The sequence below is a fragment of the Thunnus albacares genome, chromosome 3 (assembly GCF_914725855.1).
Source record: "Thunnus albacares chromosome 3, fThuAlb1.1, whole genome shotgun sequence".
In the NCBI taxonomy this organism is placed as follows: domain Eukaryota; kingdom Metazoa; phylum Chordata; class Actinopteri; order Scombriformes; family Scombridae; genus Thunnus; species Thunnus albacares.
In genome coordinates this window covers 10,033,687-10,051,127 of record NC_058108.1, presented here as the reverse complement: position 1 = coordinate 10,051,127, position 17,441 = coordinate 10,033,687, and the positions used below count along the sequence as shown (strand labels likewise).

General features: G+C 41.8%; 2 protein-coding genes across 2 annotated transcripts; both read left to right on the top strand.

Moving 5' to 3' along the window:
• The first annotated feature begins 1,810 nt into the window (after window positions 1–1,810).
• zgc:195282 (uncharacterized protein LOC100192223 homolog) lies at window positions 1,811–3,768 on the top strand. Its single transcript, XM_044345845.1, has 4 exons — window positions 1,811–1,999; window positions 3,085–3,179; window positions 3,281–3,335; window positions 3,432–3,768. The coding sequence occupies exons 1-4, from the start codon at window positions 1,957–1,959 to the stop codon at window positions 3,440–3,442; spliced, it is 204 nt and encodes a 67-aa protein (XP_044201780.1). The 5' UTR covers window positions 1,811–1,956; the 3' UTR covers window positions 3,443–3,768.
• A 1,940-nt stretch (window positions 3,769–5,708) lies between these two features.
• pi4k2b (phosphatidylinositol 4-kinase type 2 beta) lies at window positions 5,709–17,283 on the top strand. Its single transcript, XM_044346648.1, has 11 exons — window positions 5,709–6,472; window positions 10,964–11,115; window positions 11,627–11,707; window positions 11,840–11,959; window positions 12,176–12,307; window positions 13,195–13,348; window positions 13,625–13,686; window positions 14,132–14,234; window positions 14,819–14,952; window positions 15,088–15,147; window positions 15,876–17,283. Exons 1-11 carry the CDS (start codon window positions 6,118–6,120, stop codon window positions 16,047–16,049), a joined length of 1,527 nt encoding a protein of 508 aa, XP_044202583.1. The 5' UTR covers window positions 5,709–6,117; the 3' UTR covers window positions 16,050–17,283.
• Window positions 17,284–17,441: the final 158 nt, after the last annotated feature.

Here is a 17,441-nt window from a genome sequence, read left to right as displayed (position 1 = left end):
CTCTCTCTCTCTCCAAGCTCTGTTTCCACTGCTCACTGAATGTTACTATAAATCCTGTTCACACACATACACATACACACGTGCACAAATATTCCCACATCTCTCCATCCAGTGTGTTGGTGTATCTCATATGACTTGGCAGAAGTGAACCATGCATATGTGCGTGCCAGTGCGGGAATGTGTTCGTTAAGAGTTTTGGCAGTTTTCTCAATACAGCCTTACCAAAAGATCCACTGGGAAATGTGGTTTTAACGCCCCCTCTCTTCTCTCCTCTTGTTTCCTTTCTCTCTCTGTTTCACAATTGCATTGCCTCTGTTTCTCCATGCTCCGCTCCTTCTTTTCTTCTTAATTTCTCCTTTTTCTTTGCAATTCCTTTCCATTCTCCTCTAATTCAACCTGTGGAAACCCTCTCTGCTTCCCCGTCCTAGCCATTCCTTCTAGCTCTAATGACACCAGTATCTGCTTTTTGTAGCGTATATTCACTATCTGCTCTCATATTAAAATCCTGACATCATCATTTGCATCAAAAAACATTGTACGCTGCGCATTCATATAGGCCTCCAATTCTGAATGAAACTCTCCCAGAGCTGTCCGCACACAATGAATGCTGATGGAAAGACATGATAGGTTATCCTGTAGGGGGGGCCGGTCAGATGAAATAGCTACTTGGTATTCCGACCCTCTCCGAACCATGACACACAAGAGAGGGATGCTGGAAATTATGCAAATGATGAAATACTTCATATATTTCGTGGCCTTCAGAAGTTCATCACCAACAGAATGATATGCAGACTGTGATGTGCAAGGAAATATATACTTGCAAGATACATGTATGTATGTGTGTATACGTCTGCGTCTGTTTCAGTCACTCATAAGCAAGAAACGAGTCCCATTGACAGTGATAGGGATCGAACCGCACAGTCCTTTGCCTGTTTTCCACAGTGACTTCAGCAGCCCCCATTCTGCTCTGCGAAGTTCATCAGAGTTCATCGTCTTTGTCCCCGCTGAGCTGAGGCTGGCTACTGTCTCCATCCTTGTCTCGCTCATCTCTCCTCACCCCTGTCCCTCCCCAGGTCTAGTTCCATCACCTATCCCGGGGGGGATAACCGCCTCCACACTCACACACACACACTCACACACACACACCTCCCCCGTGTGTCCCAGCCCAGCCTCACCCTGCCTCTCCCTCTGCTCTTTGGCTGCAACCTCTTTATGTGATGTCACTGAGGAGAAGTACTGCCTTTTTGGTGTGTGTGTGTGTGCGTGTGTGTGTGTGTGTGAGTATAGCTGGGTGTGTGTCTGTGTGAGTCAGTGAGCGGGGGCATGTATGTGTGTGAGTATGTGACAAGGAGAGAGAGAGAGAGAGAGAGAGAGACAGAGAGAGGATAGACAGAAAGAAGGAAAGAAAGGCACAAGTGTCAGGTTTCCCTTTTCAATTCAGAGGCTCAACTCCTTGTTTTTAATCTAGAAAAGAGGGTGAAAAGAGCAGGAAAGGAGAGAAGATAGCTGGGAATTTGAGCTGCTGACAGCTGTTTTTTGTCCCTTCTCTTCTCACCCCTCTTTCTTTCTCTCTCCTCTTTTCTTTCTCTTTTTACACTGTCACGTCTGGGTACCCAAAGCATTTATATAAGTATATATACAAACTGTTTGCATAAATGAGGCCTATTATATGTTTATATCTGTTCACACGTATATAAGATGTGATTTAACATGTCTTTTTTTCCACTGATGATAGCATTTATTTCTCAAATCACATTCTTTACTCTTCCTGTGACGTCTCGCTCACCACATCCTGGTTTTGACTTCAGAGGACGCCGACATATCTGCAGTTTAACGGTTTTCCTGTCAAATTTCAGTTAACACACTCACACGTATATGCACACGAATGTTCTCGCAGAACTTTTTCTCTCACTACGCCAGCCACACACACTGTACGATAAATAATTATATACTATCATGGTAGGCTACTGTCCAATCTGTGGGAAGCCCGTCTACTTTGGTGAGTCTGACCTTTTTCATTTTTACTCTATATGTCGGTCTGGTATTTTTGCTGTTCGTGTCTGTCTTTTTTTTTTGCTACCTTTCAATGTCTCTCTTTTATGTAGTTTCACCTGAATAGGAAAATATATTAATGAGAAAAAGAGTATTGAAAAAAAAAGTTTTATTACCTCAGAAGTTGACGCAAATAAGAAGTCTGTGGAATAAATGACAAGTAAAAAAAATCATGTGAAAAAGGTTTTAATAACATCAGTATGTGACTCTTACAGTGAACATTTTAGCATGCCAAGCACAGGTGATTTTAATAACATTAATGATGGCTGCATTCCAATTAGGTATACTGTTATCAGCACTCTGATATGACTGGCTCACAGACACAGCTACAACAAACCGAGCCATTGTTAATGATAGTAGCTACACCTGTGCTTTTCCTATCTTTTGCAAAGGTTTTGAAGGTCTAATTTTCTGAGATATCCTAAACACATTTCTCTGTTCAAGCCCATTCTCTGTCTTGAGGACAAAAAAAACAAACAACAAAAAAGGGCCTATCACTCTTCCTCTCTGCCTGTTCCCTCTCTTTCAAGCGCACACAGTCAAATGCATGCACACGTATCCATAATAACAACAGGATGTGGGTCTAGCCAAACGAGCTTGCACGAAACTCTCTGGGTTTCCTCCTAACCTTCTGTCTCTTTTAGCTTGATGCACAACAGCACTCAAACCAATGATTTTAAGTCTTTTTTTTCCGCTAGTTTTTCTTTCCTATTCATGTGGCAGCTAAGTTCAAATTCTCTGATGTGACCCTGGCCTACTTACCTCTTTTCCTTCCAACACCACACTCTGTGGCCTATTTGCACTGATGAGAGTAACAGTCTGGAATCATGCTATTTCTTGAATAACCAATGAATAGATATCATTTAATAGAGCTGCTTATGGTGCAAAAACAGTGATACTGTGTTATAAGAAAATACTGAGTGTTACAATGTGTGCAAATGCAAAAATCCCTCTGACTTTAAGCTTACATATCTATAAAAACATCCCACCATGCCTCTCATTTAACACTGCCTTCATCTTTCTTTGGCCCAGGTGAGAAGAAGAGGTCCTTAGGAAGGGACTACCACCCTCTGTGTCTGAAGTGTCAAAAGTGCAACAGACAGCTCACACCTGGACAACATGCTGAGGTATATGAGGAGAATGAATGAGGGACAATAGTAAAAGTAATTGAATGAATGAAAACAAATATGGATGATGCAGTACATATCTCCTGTTGATTGTGTTTCAGTACGACGAGAAACCATACTGTTCACATTGCTACCTGAAGATGTTTGGTCCGAGAGGTACTGACCCGTTATGAATACACACATGTGGACACACACATTGGCACCCACATACAATTTCTCAATCTCTTTTCCTGTGTGGATCTCTCTTGACAGGTAACAGGTGACTGGTGTTGCCATGGCACAGCGCAGAAACCAAACTGAACCCAAATGGACAATCGCTGACGTAAAAAAGACACACAGGCCTGCTGAATAGGCCAAAAATTATATAAAATAAAATAGATTAATGAGTAAATAAGAATAATGGACACCACAACATAGAGTACATTCACTTAAGTTGATTATCATTTACAGCTACAATGTATTTATAAATTGAATATTTATGAATGTGATGATGCCATGTGTATGTGATGATTCACTTTTATATTGTAAATGTGTTTTGCATGTGTAGCAAATTGTCAGTCAGTATTAATAAATGCAGCATGTGACAGCATGGTGGATTTTTTTTGTCTCTGTGGTGGACTTTGCAAACACAAACCAGCAGCCCACAAGCTCATTTTTGGGCAAGCAGATTGGGTGTACAGCACTTGTTTGCAAACTAACAAATGCTTTAATCACCAACAACACACAAGCACATAAAAAAATGAGGTGAGCTATAGGGTTCCCTCTTTCTCCCTCATCAGGAAGCCAGGGGGAAGGAGAAGGAAGGAAGAAGGGATGGATAAGGGTGGTTGCTGTTGGCAGGATAAACCAGATCTTATGCCAGCAGAATCTGCTGGAATGGGTGCATACAGTGAGGCAAAGATGGATCACACACACACACACACACACACACACACACACACACACACACACGCACGCATTCATACAGTGTGTCTGCAGTGTGCCTTGACTGCTGCAGGGGCTTGTCACCCAGTGGTGGGTGAAGTACATAGGTTTCACACACAGAGACATAGAGAAAGAGAGGGATGTGCTGATGTGCTTCACTGTAAAGTGTCATGTGTCACACGAATGACATTTACAAATGACATTTCAGGTATTTGTCCTTGAAGGATAGAAGGATACAGAAATAAAGGAGGCTAAGGTTGAAAAAAAAGAAAGCGCAAGTGATGGACAAAGAGGGTTGACAGGATTATTCTAACATCTTGCAAAGAGCTAGCAGAGGGATGCCTGCATGTCTTTGAACCTGTCCGTCTCCCTCTCATCCCCCCAGATCCCTCCTTCATCCACCCTTCTGCTCTATCCCTACCACTCTCTCCCTCCCTATCTCCATGTCTCCTTCACCCCCTAACCCCCTACCTTGATAGATCACATGACTGCTGTGATACCAGCTGGCTGATTGCTCATTTGCATGTGTTTCAGCTATACTCCCTTATTAGAGAGACGGGTGGTGATGGAGGGGCCGAGTTATAGGTGGAAAGGGGTTGGGGGTTAGCGAGGTGCTTCGGAGAGTGCTGGGTGATTGAGGGGCACTGTGAGAATTCAAAGAAAGATAGAGCTCATGAATTTATAGGGGAGACAGGGAGTGAGAGGGGAAAGTAAAATAGGCTAGAGGAATGGAAAATTACTGTAATAAACTCGGTATAAAGTAGAGGTCCTTTAACCTGCTGGAGCAAATGTATTATTATCTTAGATGTGATGGCAGCACAAGAAAAAGGCCTATTTGTGCTCCTGAACTTCAGACAGTAGTTATTCCAATGCTGACCAAACTATGATGACACAAGGAGCAGACAAATTGACATCGGCCTGTAAGACACAACAGTGTTTTCACAGCGATGCAAAAAACTAAGAAAGAAAAAGAAAAGTGAAAATAGTATATTTCTGATGATTTTGCGTGGGAATCAAGACTTTGCACCAGTCTTTATTTGTGTATCAATATCGACATCTAGTGGTCATAAAAGTTACTGCTACATTTCTCAGGAAGGCAATTCATTGACACATGAATGAATGGATAATGAAGGCCTCAGTATATTTCTTTGCAAAGTGTATGAAATTTGTGAGTGTGACGATTAATTAAATATCAAAAAGATTAGTGTTGTTTGTGTAACAGAGCGCCACCTGTCAGTTAGATTGAACCCACATCAGGTCAATTACAACGTCTGCCTACTGCCTTAAATTCTTATTAATAAAACCTAAGAAAAATAAGTGGTCCATTCATGTGCATACACAGGAGGCTAATTTTACTAGTGATCATTTTATTGATTGATTGAATGAAGGTGAATTATGTTGAAGCTCTCAGCTGAACTCTGTAGTCTAATAGCTGATTGGTGACTGTGGTTATTGTAGCTTTAAAAGTCATATCAGGTGTCACACATTGTTTACAGAGTGAACTTTCTTTAAAAGAGGCGATAAGGGCGGAGTAAGAGAAAAGCCCAAACTGGTTTCAACTGCAAAGCTAATATTTGGTTTACAGCCGACATTAGCCATAGCCTAACTTGTAACTGTGGGCGTTTGTCAAATGGGTACGTGACACAAGATTTCTACAATAAAAATGTGTTAGACATCGATTTTTTTCTTTTACCGAACGAAAAATTGCTCCCGTCTTTTAGTTCCAGGAGTTCGGACTTCACAAGAAGCACCTGAAGGCAACTTTAGTAAACGGTGATTTTTTTTCTTCTGGAGCGCATGCGCAGTGAGCTAAATAGGAAGCAAATCAGACGAGCTTGACGGATTATTATGTGGACATATCGGTGAGCGAAACCAGCTGCTTTCAAATCATTTATATGGGTTAATGTGCTCTCGGGAAGCACGGAGTCTATTTAAAATGGAAGACTGACAGCTCGAAGAGGAGAAGAAGTAACCTTATGTACATTTAATTGTATGGTATTGAACCTGAGCAACAATGATGTCAGAATGCGACCCAACAGAGACAGAGACCGGCGAGCCTGAGCTGGACACCGTAGCGACAGCGGTGCCTCCGCCGGAGTCTAACTTTCACTCTACGGACCCTCCAAAGGTGTTATTTGACAGGAACAGGATAGGGTTGGGACTGGTGACGAACCCCGGAGTCGCCGTTCGTATTTCGGACTCTTGTGAAAGCGTCTTGACCGAGCTGGAGACAGACGGCTCCGGCGAAGAGGCGCTGTTGTTGCCGTGCATTGCAGGAAGCTCGTCGTCTCCGCGGGCTGGACGAGAGAAGCGGAGCAGGCGGAACAGACACAGCTCGTCGTCGGATAAAGACACCTTGGCCTCCCCAGGTAATTGTTTTTGGATCAAGCAGTTCGAGATGTGATTACAGTAAGTACGTGCGAATGAATAGGCAGGTATGTTAGGTCAGGATATACTCAATGAGGATGTGTCCTGGGGAGCCAGGCTCCACAAGATGTTGTATGTGTGTTTAACACCGACTGGTTAGGTGCAACGTTAGAGATAACAAAGTGCAACGTGGTCAAAACATTGTGACATTATGCAAGCCTTCTCAGTAATACTACTCAACTAACTATTTCACCATGGCTCCCTCTGGGACACCCTCAAGGGCCCCTGGAGGTTCTTGGGCCATATTTTGGGAACCGAAAAGGATAATGACAGGTTAAAAGCAATAACTTGTTGCGCTGACAGCTTAATTATTAAAAAAAAAACCCTGACAACTCTGATGGAATCAACACTATCATCCATCTATGTTACATTGTAGACATTTGGCTTGTTTGCATTGAGATGTGATCTCACTGCGTGTCTGTTTACCAGTCAGCTGATCTGATGCAATAGCTGCATGGTATCATCCATATGGATTATATGAGCTGGCACTTTCACATGGTGACCTGAACGTCACATGAAAGTCCAGCCACGAGTACAGTTAACTATGTCACCCTCACAGTTAAGACCTACTCATCACACTTTTGTAATTGATTAATTTTGCATGTTTTCCTCAGTGTATATATATAGACTCTACACTGCTGCTACCATAGCCTGAGCTCTACACTGCTACTGCATTGCTTATCTGCTGTCACTCTTACATATTCACTGTGCTAGATGTACTTTAAACTACAGAAACAAAGGTTGGCATAGGGAGAACAAAGAAAAGGTGATCTAGTCACCATGGAAGTGGCACATATTCTGACTTAGCTGCTAATTGGATTTTAACACTACTCCCCCTCATGCCACCCACCTCATTCCCCACAACACCATTTTAAAGCATTTGCTTCCTCCAGTATTCACTTGTATTGGTCTGTCTCTCTCTGCTGAGATCTATTGTTCCACCATGTTCTATCAGGGCCAGGAATCAAGACCACAGGTAGGCGCGCTGAGCCCGAAATCGCACGTGTTAGCGTCCTATTTCCTCTGGCCTTTTAGGATAATAGTGTTCAGGTGTAGAATTACAACACTCTTTTTATCCGGTCAGTGCATCATGAAGCAGCAGTCACGTCTTGATAGCTACTGTACAGCATCTCTTTGTATGGTATGAAATGCAATGCAAATCTTCATTGTAAATTGTGGTACCTGAATTTCACCTTGCATATCTCACAGAACATGACTAACTATGTGAGGTTTTACAGGTCAGCGGTAAAATTTACATGCATCCAACACACTAAGCTGCATTCAGCTTTTGGTTCACTTGTACTCACAGCCTTCTTTCACCAGAGTCCATAGTGAGCAAGATGCATTTATCCTCAACTGATACATTTATGTACATTGAATCCTATATTGACAAGTACAATCAAATGAATTCTGTGGGCTTACAATGGCATAAATATAAAGTTGTTTTTCACTGTGGCCTTTTTGAAAAGTAACTGTTTTCAGAGTGCAAGGTTGTGACATCTCACACACTGCATGCACTGCAGGTCATCGGGTCTCTGGAGCTCTGGGTGAGCTGAGCTCCCGTTGTCAAAGAGCTCTGCTGGGTCCATTAACTGACCAAGGGCTCTGAGAGACAGACATTAAATATGCATAAGGCCTGTGAGCAAGGGAACACGCATGTAGACACACAAACACTCCGTAGTCCTGTACTCTGCATGCTGATGATGAGGAGGGCATTTTGGGAGAGAGGAAGCATGCACGTGCATTTACTTTCACTCTCGCTGCCTGCTGGGTGGGAATAATGGAATGAAAGAGAGAAAGAGAAAGAGACGGAGAGAGAGATTCCATCCTCCCGCAGCCACACTACACAGTGACATTATCAGACTTTCATCAGTAGTGCAATCCAAGAGGGGCATGCATCCCTCATCATGCAAGATAGCTGAATAAACACTCTGAATTATCTCTTTTGTTGAAGATGAAGATAAAATATTGTGTCAACACACACAGAAAGAGATAAGACTTTATCACAATTTATCTATAGGTCTGTGTTGACACCATCTTATTCCCATATTTCAGTCAAGATGGAGCTGCTTTTAGATAAGTCATTTTCACCGGAGGCCAACACAAATATACCTTCATGGCCACACTTTTGTTGTGTGGCAGGGTGGTATAGAGACAGTTAGAATCCTGTTAGCTTCAGGGGTGTTGCTGTGCACTGTAAAATCTGGGCTGCATAGTGACCTACTCAGGAAATGACAAATCTTCAGTAAATGGCTTGCTGTCCATACTAGACTGTGCTTACTGGATAACTGGGCAAAGAGGACGTTGCACACACACACAAAGCCAGGGGATCACACATTACATGCGCTCCAAATCAAGTTTGACGAGTCTCAAATCTTTAGGTAAACTGTGTTCCTGTGAAACTGCTTTTAGAACATCTGGAGACCTGTCTGTCTTGTCTTGAGGCAGTATCACAAAGAGATGATCTGACCTACTGGTGTGAGTCTCCCAGATTAGAGTTGCTCTACTTTTCAAGCTCCCTGTAAAGGCACAGTTTAATTCATGTTTTAGGATGACCTAGGCTTAGTGAGCGCCAAATGGAGCACAAAACAAAAGTGCAGCATAGCTTATAACATCATTATAGTTTCCCCTGTGAGGTGCACCTTATGCACAGACTGAGGCTTTTAGAGAGAAATGTCAGTGTTAATATTTTGAGGTTGGTGGTTTTTGGGTGAATAGAAATGAAGCATTAATGGAGGAACAAATCACACAATATGGGAACTAAAACTTTGCGGCTGGAAGTCCTTCAGGGGTCTGCTGTTGCATAAAAGGCTCAGTTTGACTTAGTCTCTAAATGCTCTATGCTAGGATATTCTCATGTATGTGGTCAAAGTGTGCCACATGAACAAGTATCTACATTTTAAATCATCCAAGTCAGTGATGTCATGTCTGCATATCTTTTATCCATCCCTTTTTATTGGCTTCTCTCTCCACCCCCTTCAAGCTAATTAGCTTCAAAGCTATCTTTGTTTCTCCTCATCTCTCTGTGACAAATGGCATGTTAACTGCCCTCCCCTCCCTTTGTCCACTCCCTCCCTCCCTCCCTTCCACCCTCTCCTCTCTGTGTCTGTCCCTTCATCTCTCCCTGCATCCCACTGTGACTTCAGTGTGACTGATACAGAGCATATGGAGCCTTTCTGTCAGCTGACTGTTCTGCCTCATGCGAGGAGGAGAAGGTAGAACGTGTCATGTCATATGATTGAGCCTCCATCAAAGAAATAATTAGCAGCCCAAATTCATCAGAGCGCAGGCACACCCGGAGAACGACTACATCTGCGAGGCAATATAGAAAATGCAATTTTCTGACAAGTGGCGTAGCGACTCATTTAGCAGTCACCTCACAGCTAGTAGGCACCTGGTTTAAATTCACTGACCAGCTGGGGCCTGTCTGTGTACAGTTTGCATGTTCTCACTGTTTTCCTCCCACAGTCCAAAGACATTTTGGTGAAATAGTGTGGGCGTAAATGTGTTTGTGTGTGTGTGTGTGTGAAAGATGAGTCCAGGTTGTACCCTACATGTCATCCAGTGTGTGCTGGGAACAGTTCCAGCCTCCCATGATCCTGAACAAGCAAACATTATAAGCAGTTTAAAGAATGGATGGATGGATGGATGGATGGATGGATGGATGGATGGATGGATGGCTCCAGTTGCCTCTCACATACAAATTGTGTCTATGATATGACACAGTAGAGTGGGTAATTAGAGGAGAAACAGTAGATGGAAAAGATGGACCTTTAGATAGACTTAAAAATCACAGAAATATACAATATTTGGATTTTTTTTATCATTTCAGCTGATTTTCTACATACATCACATATAGTTTGATCTTTATACACATTTTAATAAAGCAATATCATCTTTTTACTTGACCCAGATGACCTATGAATACTTTTAAATATTTTAAATATTCTGTTTTTCCTTTGGGTCCATAACTGAGCAGTGAAAGTTTTCAGTAGTGAGCAATGATCTCTGACAGGGCCGGCTATAAATTTTCAAATAATACCTCCTGCTTTCACTTTTTGATACTTTTTCCTGCTTAAAATATGCTTTTTTACCATTCATAATCCTTTTACCATTTACCATTGATGTGTCAGTGTGCAATATGTAGATAAGGTACCAGCAATATTACCAATGTGTTTCAGTTATGACTGTTTTCATAATTGTTTGGCAGCGATACTGATGATCTAAGAATTTCATAATGCTTTGAGGTTCACGAAAGTGTATTACCAACATATTTTAACAGCATGACATTAATTTAACGGCATATTTTTTGGCATGATGGTGCCGTATCGTTATTCCGCTCTTGAAGAAAAGCTATTGCTATTTCACAGTAGCACACTCTGATTGCCTGCAATGTAAATATGAATATTAATGTTAACCTATTTTCGTTCTAGGTACCAACAGTGGGGACTTCAACCATTTCCCTGACGATCCAGAGTTTGCAGATATTATCCAAAGGGCTGAACAAGCTATCGAGAACGGCGTCTTTCCAGAGAGGATTTCCCAGGGTTCCAGTGGGAGCTACTTTGTCAAAGACCCAAAAGGGGTGAGGAGGGGATCGAGTAAGGACACTGAAAAAAGGGGAAGGGGAGGAAAGGAAAGATCACGGTTTGAACTTCCTATGCCAAAGTTCTAACATTTTAGTGAACTTAAAGTTCCCTATAAAGTGGCTCTGCAGTTGAAAGGTGTGAGAGGAAGTGAGGAGTTGAGAAGAATTTACAGCAGACACTCCCTGAATAATGCAACTAGCGATGCTTGCATCAATAACAGTTAGCCAGCATGCATGATAAGCGTCACATTAACATGTTTAATGTGCACCGCAGGGAAAGTATATCGATCTCTCGCTTGTTAGCAGCATCTGTCATTTTACATTTGCTGCTTTACATTTATTGCCTGCAGTTCCTTCATCATCTTCTCTAAAGCTGTTGTGAAATTAAAAAAAGTGTTAGTTCTGTTCTGTCTCAGTGTCTGCTTTTTCTATTGCCTGCCACATGCCAAATGAACGTCAAAATGCATTTTAGATATAACACCCTTATCATTCTCTTTCCCATCCACAGAAAATCATTGGTGTTTTCAAACCAAAGTCAGAGGAGCCTTACGGTCATCTGAACCCCAAATGGACCAAATACTTTCACAAGGTACACTGTGTCACATGTTTAATTGGTCTAAACAATCTGAAGCAATATAAGCACATATGTGACAACACTGTACAACAAGTCTCTCAACACCTGCATCTCCAAAACTCTCCGTGTCCTTGTGTCTCTCATCAGCTCTGCTGCCCGTGTTGTTTCGGCCGAGGCTGCTTGTTGCCTAACCAGGGTTACCTCTCAGAGGCTGCTGCCTCACTGGTTGATACCAAGCTTGGCCTGGGAGTGGTGCCGAAAACCAAGGTGATACATGTGATTACAGTGTAAAGTTCCAACTTTCAATCAGTCTGTACCTGAAACTAATGTCTAAACTCATATAGATGTAGTCAAATGGAATATTCTGTGAATGAGTCTGGATGTAGATATGATTTAGTTTATCTGTATTTACAGTTTTCTAACTGTATGATAAATTGTCCCACTGTGGTCACTGGATGTGAACTGAGTGTTCTTCTATATCAGGTGGTGTATTTGGCCAGTGAGACATTCCACTACAGCGCCATCGACAGAGCCAAATCTAGAGGGAAGAAGTACGCCTTAGAAAAGGTCCCCAAGGTGGGACGACGATTCCACAGAGTGGGCCTGCCACCCAAGGTAACAGATTGTTTTCACTTTTTTCATCGTTTTATATACACATTTTATTTCATTGGCTTTCAAATGACACAGAATGTTCTGTTTTATTGTCATAGCATTTTCCTGTCATAACTTTTATTTGGTATTGTGTGTCATTCCAGTCAGTTATATCCCTTTGGCAAGTTTATTTATGTTATTGTATGATTTAGAGGGGCTGTTACTCAGAGGGCCATATAAATGGTGTGATAATAACATAAATACCATGTTTTTTTTTAGATAATTCTGAACAGTATGTCTCTAGCGATGCTGTCTTTTCCATGTACATGGTGTGCTTTCTTAACATTATGAAATGAGGGACTGGTTGTTTTAGTGAAAGAAGTGCTCAGAATCACTCCTGCATCAAAGGCAGTGGACAGTAAAACAAATCATTCCACACTGTCTGTTTTTATGTTGCCTGAAAAGACCGTTTTATTCAAATAAATAGGATAGAGGGAGCATAAATGTCATCCATGCTTTAAATTGTGTTCTTTATTTCAGGATCTTTCAAACAGTGAATGGATATTCTTAAATCTTTCCCTACTGCACTATACTCCTCTCTAGTGCTTATGGTGCTGCTCCCTATCTGTCATCTGAAACAGACTTCATGATGTTCTATAGTTTTGTAGATCTTACAGTATGTGTTGAGGAAACGTTTTGAGGAAGTGGTTTCATATTTCAACTGTCACACATTGCTGACATTTCAGCCTCTCAAAATCACAATTTCACATTTTGCACGATTGCACAACACCACAACATTATCATATAATCAAACTGATCACAATTTTCAGAGCACTGAGTACTGCAAATACAGTGGTGGTACGTGTGTATGTGATGTATCCCATGGTGCCTCTCTCTCTCTCTCTCTCCAGGTGGGCTCGTTTCAGCTGTTTGTGGAGGGTTACCGTGAAGCGGACCACTGGCTGCGGCGCTTTGAGGCAGAACCGCTGCCTGAGAACATCAGGAAGCAGCTGCAGTCACAGTTTGAGCGGCTGGTGGTGCTAGACTATGTTATCAGAAACACAGGTGAGGGTGTGTCTGTGTTGACATTTTAACAGTGTTTACTGAACTCAGTGTTGTCAGTTTTACCTGGGTTGGCTTTAATATGATTTTGATAATTATATAAATGCTATTTATAATACTTATCTCAAGTACGATTGCATGTTTAGTTGAATTTGCACTTGTCATCACGGCCATTAAATCTGATTGCCGTCTGATCGTGCTCTCCCTTCACGCCTTCATATCTACGTATAAACACTTTCGACTCCTTCATTTCCATTTTCTCTTTGTCCTTGTCCTCAGATCGGGGGAATGACAACTGGTTGATCAAGTACGAGAAGCCAGGAGAAGGAGAAGGACAAAAGGTGAGGTTAAGTCAACACATACTAATCATGGAGCAAATTGTCACCTTGCCTTATGTAATAAAACCACTGGAGTGCTGACACGTTTTCATCTCGGAACACAGCTCGTGTTATTTCAGGTCTGCAGGGAGAATGATTTTGAATTTCTCCCCCCCTCTCATTCAAAACACATGACACACAGGGGCCAACATAGACACACAATGGCTTGGATACTGTACTTCTGGAACAATCCAGTGCCCCAGTGAGCTTGCTGCTAGAATACTCTCAGACTACCTATCATCAATCATTATTTGCCATGTATTGATAAATGAGCTGAGGTTGTCATCTATCTGCCCAATTACTCATCCTTTTGGACAGTGATCAATAACTAGTGGGGTCATCGGTCGTTAATCATTCAGTCAGTTATCGGTGATGGCTTCTCTGATCCTCTTCTTTCCCCTCACTGTAGGATGCAGAGTGGCCAGAGAACTGTCCAGACTCCTGCATCAAGATTGCAGCCATCGACAACGGCCTGGCCTTCCCCTTTAAACACCCCGATGAATGGAGAGCCTGTATGTTGATCTCTCTCCTCCCTCACGTCTTTTCATTTGTCTGCTATCTTTGCTGCTGACGGTCTCTGTCATCGCCTTGTCCTTACTAATCATGGTGTTAACAGTGGTTATTCATTTTCATCCTGTAGTACATGTAGCTGTATGTTTTTTCTTTTCTTTTTTTTGTACAAATTAAACAAAAGAGATATGTGTTAATTAGATAACGTTAGAGGTGCTGGTAGACAAAGCCAGGCTAGCTGTTTCCCCTTGTTTCCAGTCATAATGTGATGCTAAGCTAAGCTGCTGCTGGCTGTAGTTTCATATTTAGCATACAGAGATGTGAGTAAGGTATTGATCTTCATAAGCATATTTTTCCAAAATGTTAAACTGTTCCTTTAATTTTCTGTCCATCAAGTAATTAGATCTTTAGATCACTTTTTGAAAGTGTGTTTTAAAAACAAAATGGCACAACACGGCAAAGACAACATTATATAACCAGACACTGTGGACTATAGAGGCAGACAAAGGTCACTACTCTTACTGTCATACAGTGTGTTGTGAGAGCTTATGACAAACTGTATTATTGTGCTGCCTCCTTCCTTCAGACCCGTTCCACTGGGCATGGCTCCCCCAGGCTAAGGTGGCCTTCTCCCAGGAGACCAGAGACCTGGTGCTGTCCCGTCTCTCTGACATGAACTTTGTCCAGGACCTCTGTGAGGACCTCTATGAGATGTTTAAGGTACATGCCAACCTCATAACTTTCATCTTTTCTCTATTTATAGAAAATAAAAATTGTACTAATAATGGCAACAAAGTACTTTGTTAACATTGTTACAGGACACCTGCTAACGTGAGTAACTTTGTCTCTCTTTAGACGGATAAAGGCTTTGACAAAACCATGTTTGAGAGACAGATGTCTGTCATGAGAGGACAGGTGAGTTTTTCTTATTTTTCCTCTAAACTGACTGTGTTGACTTTGTTGTTTCAGTCAGTTTTTCTGCCTTTTGTCTTTCTCCTTTGTGTCTTCTGTTTAGTTCTTTCTGGCTCTTTCCTTTTACATCCTGCCTTGCTCTCCTCTCTCTCTGCCCTGCCCCACTTTCAGTCACCTCCACTGTTTGCTCTGCAACCTCATCATCACCTATCTTGACTTAATTCCTCATCTTCCGTCCCTGTCTGCTGGCTGCCTCATCTTGTGTTTCTATCCTGCTCCTCACCTCTAACCACCTGTTTTCTTTTTACCTCTTGTCTCCTCTTCTCTTCAGCCAGTGTCTTCTGCCTTGTTAATTCTCTCTGTTGGGTTTAGTGGGCAGATGAATGACCTTAGTCATTTACTTTCACATGAACGCTTCTTGCACTTTGATTGTAAATTAACACTAAATGCATTAAAGCATACAACACTAATCTAATTAATGATCCCATTTCCTCTGTCTGTGTACAGTATTAAAGTCTCTTAAGGAAGAGTCATACACAATATTTTCATACATCTACTGAAGTTCCTCTTAAAATTAAAAAAAAGCCAGAATTGAAAGTTTCCTTAAGCAAATCTTCCCACAAAGCGACATACAACCAATGCACCAATACTTGAAATTGTAATCATTATCTTACGTTTCTTTTGCACTGCATAGTTTCTGTGTCTCATACATGTATCCTTTTTGTCTCCAGGTGTTGAACCTGACCCAGGCACTCAAGGACGGGAAGAGTCCCATCCAGCTGGTACAGATGCCGCGGGTGGTGGTGGAGCGCAGCCGCTCAGGTGGGCAGGGACGCGTGGTCACGCTGGGCAACGCCTTCACGCAAACCTTCCACTGCAAGCGGCCCTTTTTCTCCTCTTGGTAGTCAGAGAACAGTGTCGAAGGGCGCTGAGGAGAGACTTCAGAAACGGCTCCTTTTTGTCCTGAAGCCAGGAAGTGAGGAAGAGGGGAAATGAGGGAGAAAGAACAGAATGTCACACTGGAAATTTCTCATATTTGTCAAGAGGAAGGAACAGATGATAGAAAGTAAGATGAAGAATGTTTGGTGAAGAAATTGGGCCTCATTTTTGAAGAGATCGCAGAAATGTACGGGAGCTAGAGAGACTGGCATACCAGTGTCTCCTAGAGACAGTGGGACTGTTTGTGGTTACCATGATGACTTGATTGGATAATCGGCTTTTCCACAGAGGTGGGTTTTGTTTATTGTTAGAACGCAGAAAGGATTTTTTTACCCACCCAAAGTACCTACTGAAGGCTCTTGCAAGGTCTCTTAGTGGGGCTAATGGCCAAAGAACAAGCACTTGCAAACCACAAACTATCAGATATGTGGTCCAGTGGTGTTTGGGATTCTAAAGGACTGGTTTCACAGATCTCTCCAGAAAGTGTTTGTTTTTTTTTTTTTTCAAGGGCAACGTTGCTCCTGGTTTGGGATAAAGTCTGAAAAATATTCGCTTTGCCTTGTAGGATTACTTATTGAAATATAAATGTGCACTTGCACTGCTGGAAGTGTTTGACTAGTTCCACACTACTGGGTGAAACTGCTCTTTTACCCAGTGTTAGTTTTCAAAACTATATCTGTTGAGCAAATACAAACCCAGTGAGTGTCTTCAACTCTCACTACTGCCAAAATCTGTCTGCGAAAGTAATATCGAAAAGCCTCAAGAAAAGAATATCGTTGAAACTTGAATATAAAACTCTTCATCGGAGGAGGAGGACTAGGAATAAACACATTGCTTGAATGTAATCTGTTTACCGTTTCTACACAGATTCTTGCTCCTAAACATTTCAATACGAGTGAATGCTGTCAAAAATAGAATTTTCTCGTAACAATGAATGTATTTGTTGTTTGACATGTATTTAATTGCTGGCAAGCAGCTTTCTCTCGAACCTCGTGGCATGGGGGACGGCACCTCCTCCCTCCCCTTTATGACATATTATATGAAGAGGAAAATCAAACATGACGACAATATTTCACACTTGCTCGATGCCGTTGTGTTTTCTTATGTATGCATCTTGAAATTTTTATTCCAACTCAGTGATTGTATGAGAAGAGTTGTATACTGTATGTAACAGATGAAAAATAAAATTTGGAAATTGGATTCTTTGTTTTTTTTTTTACAGTCTTACAGAAATAGCAATGTTGTTAGTACACAGTGTATTATGCCTCTGTAGATTTATAGTCATCCAACAATATTGACAAAAGCGTGTCCAGCAGAGCTAAGATGACTTGGGTAATACAGTTTCCACAGACCTGTGA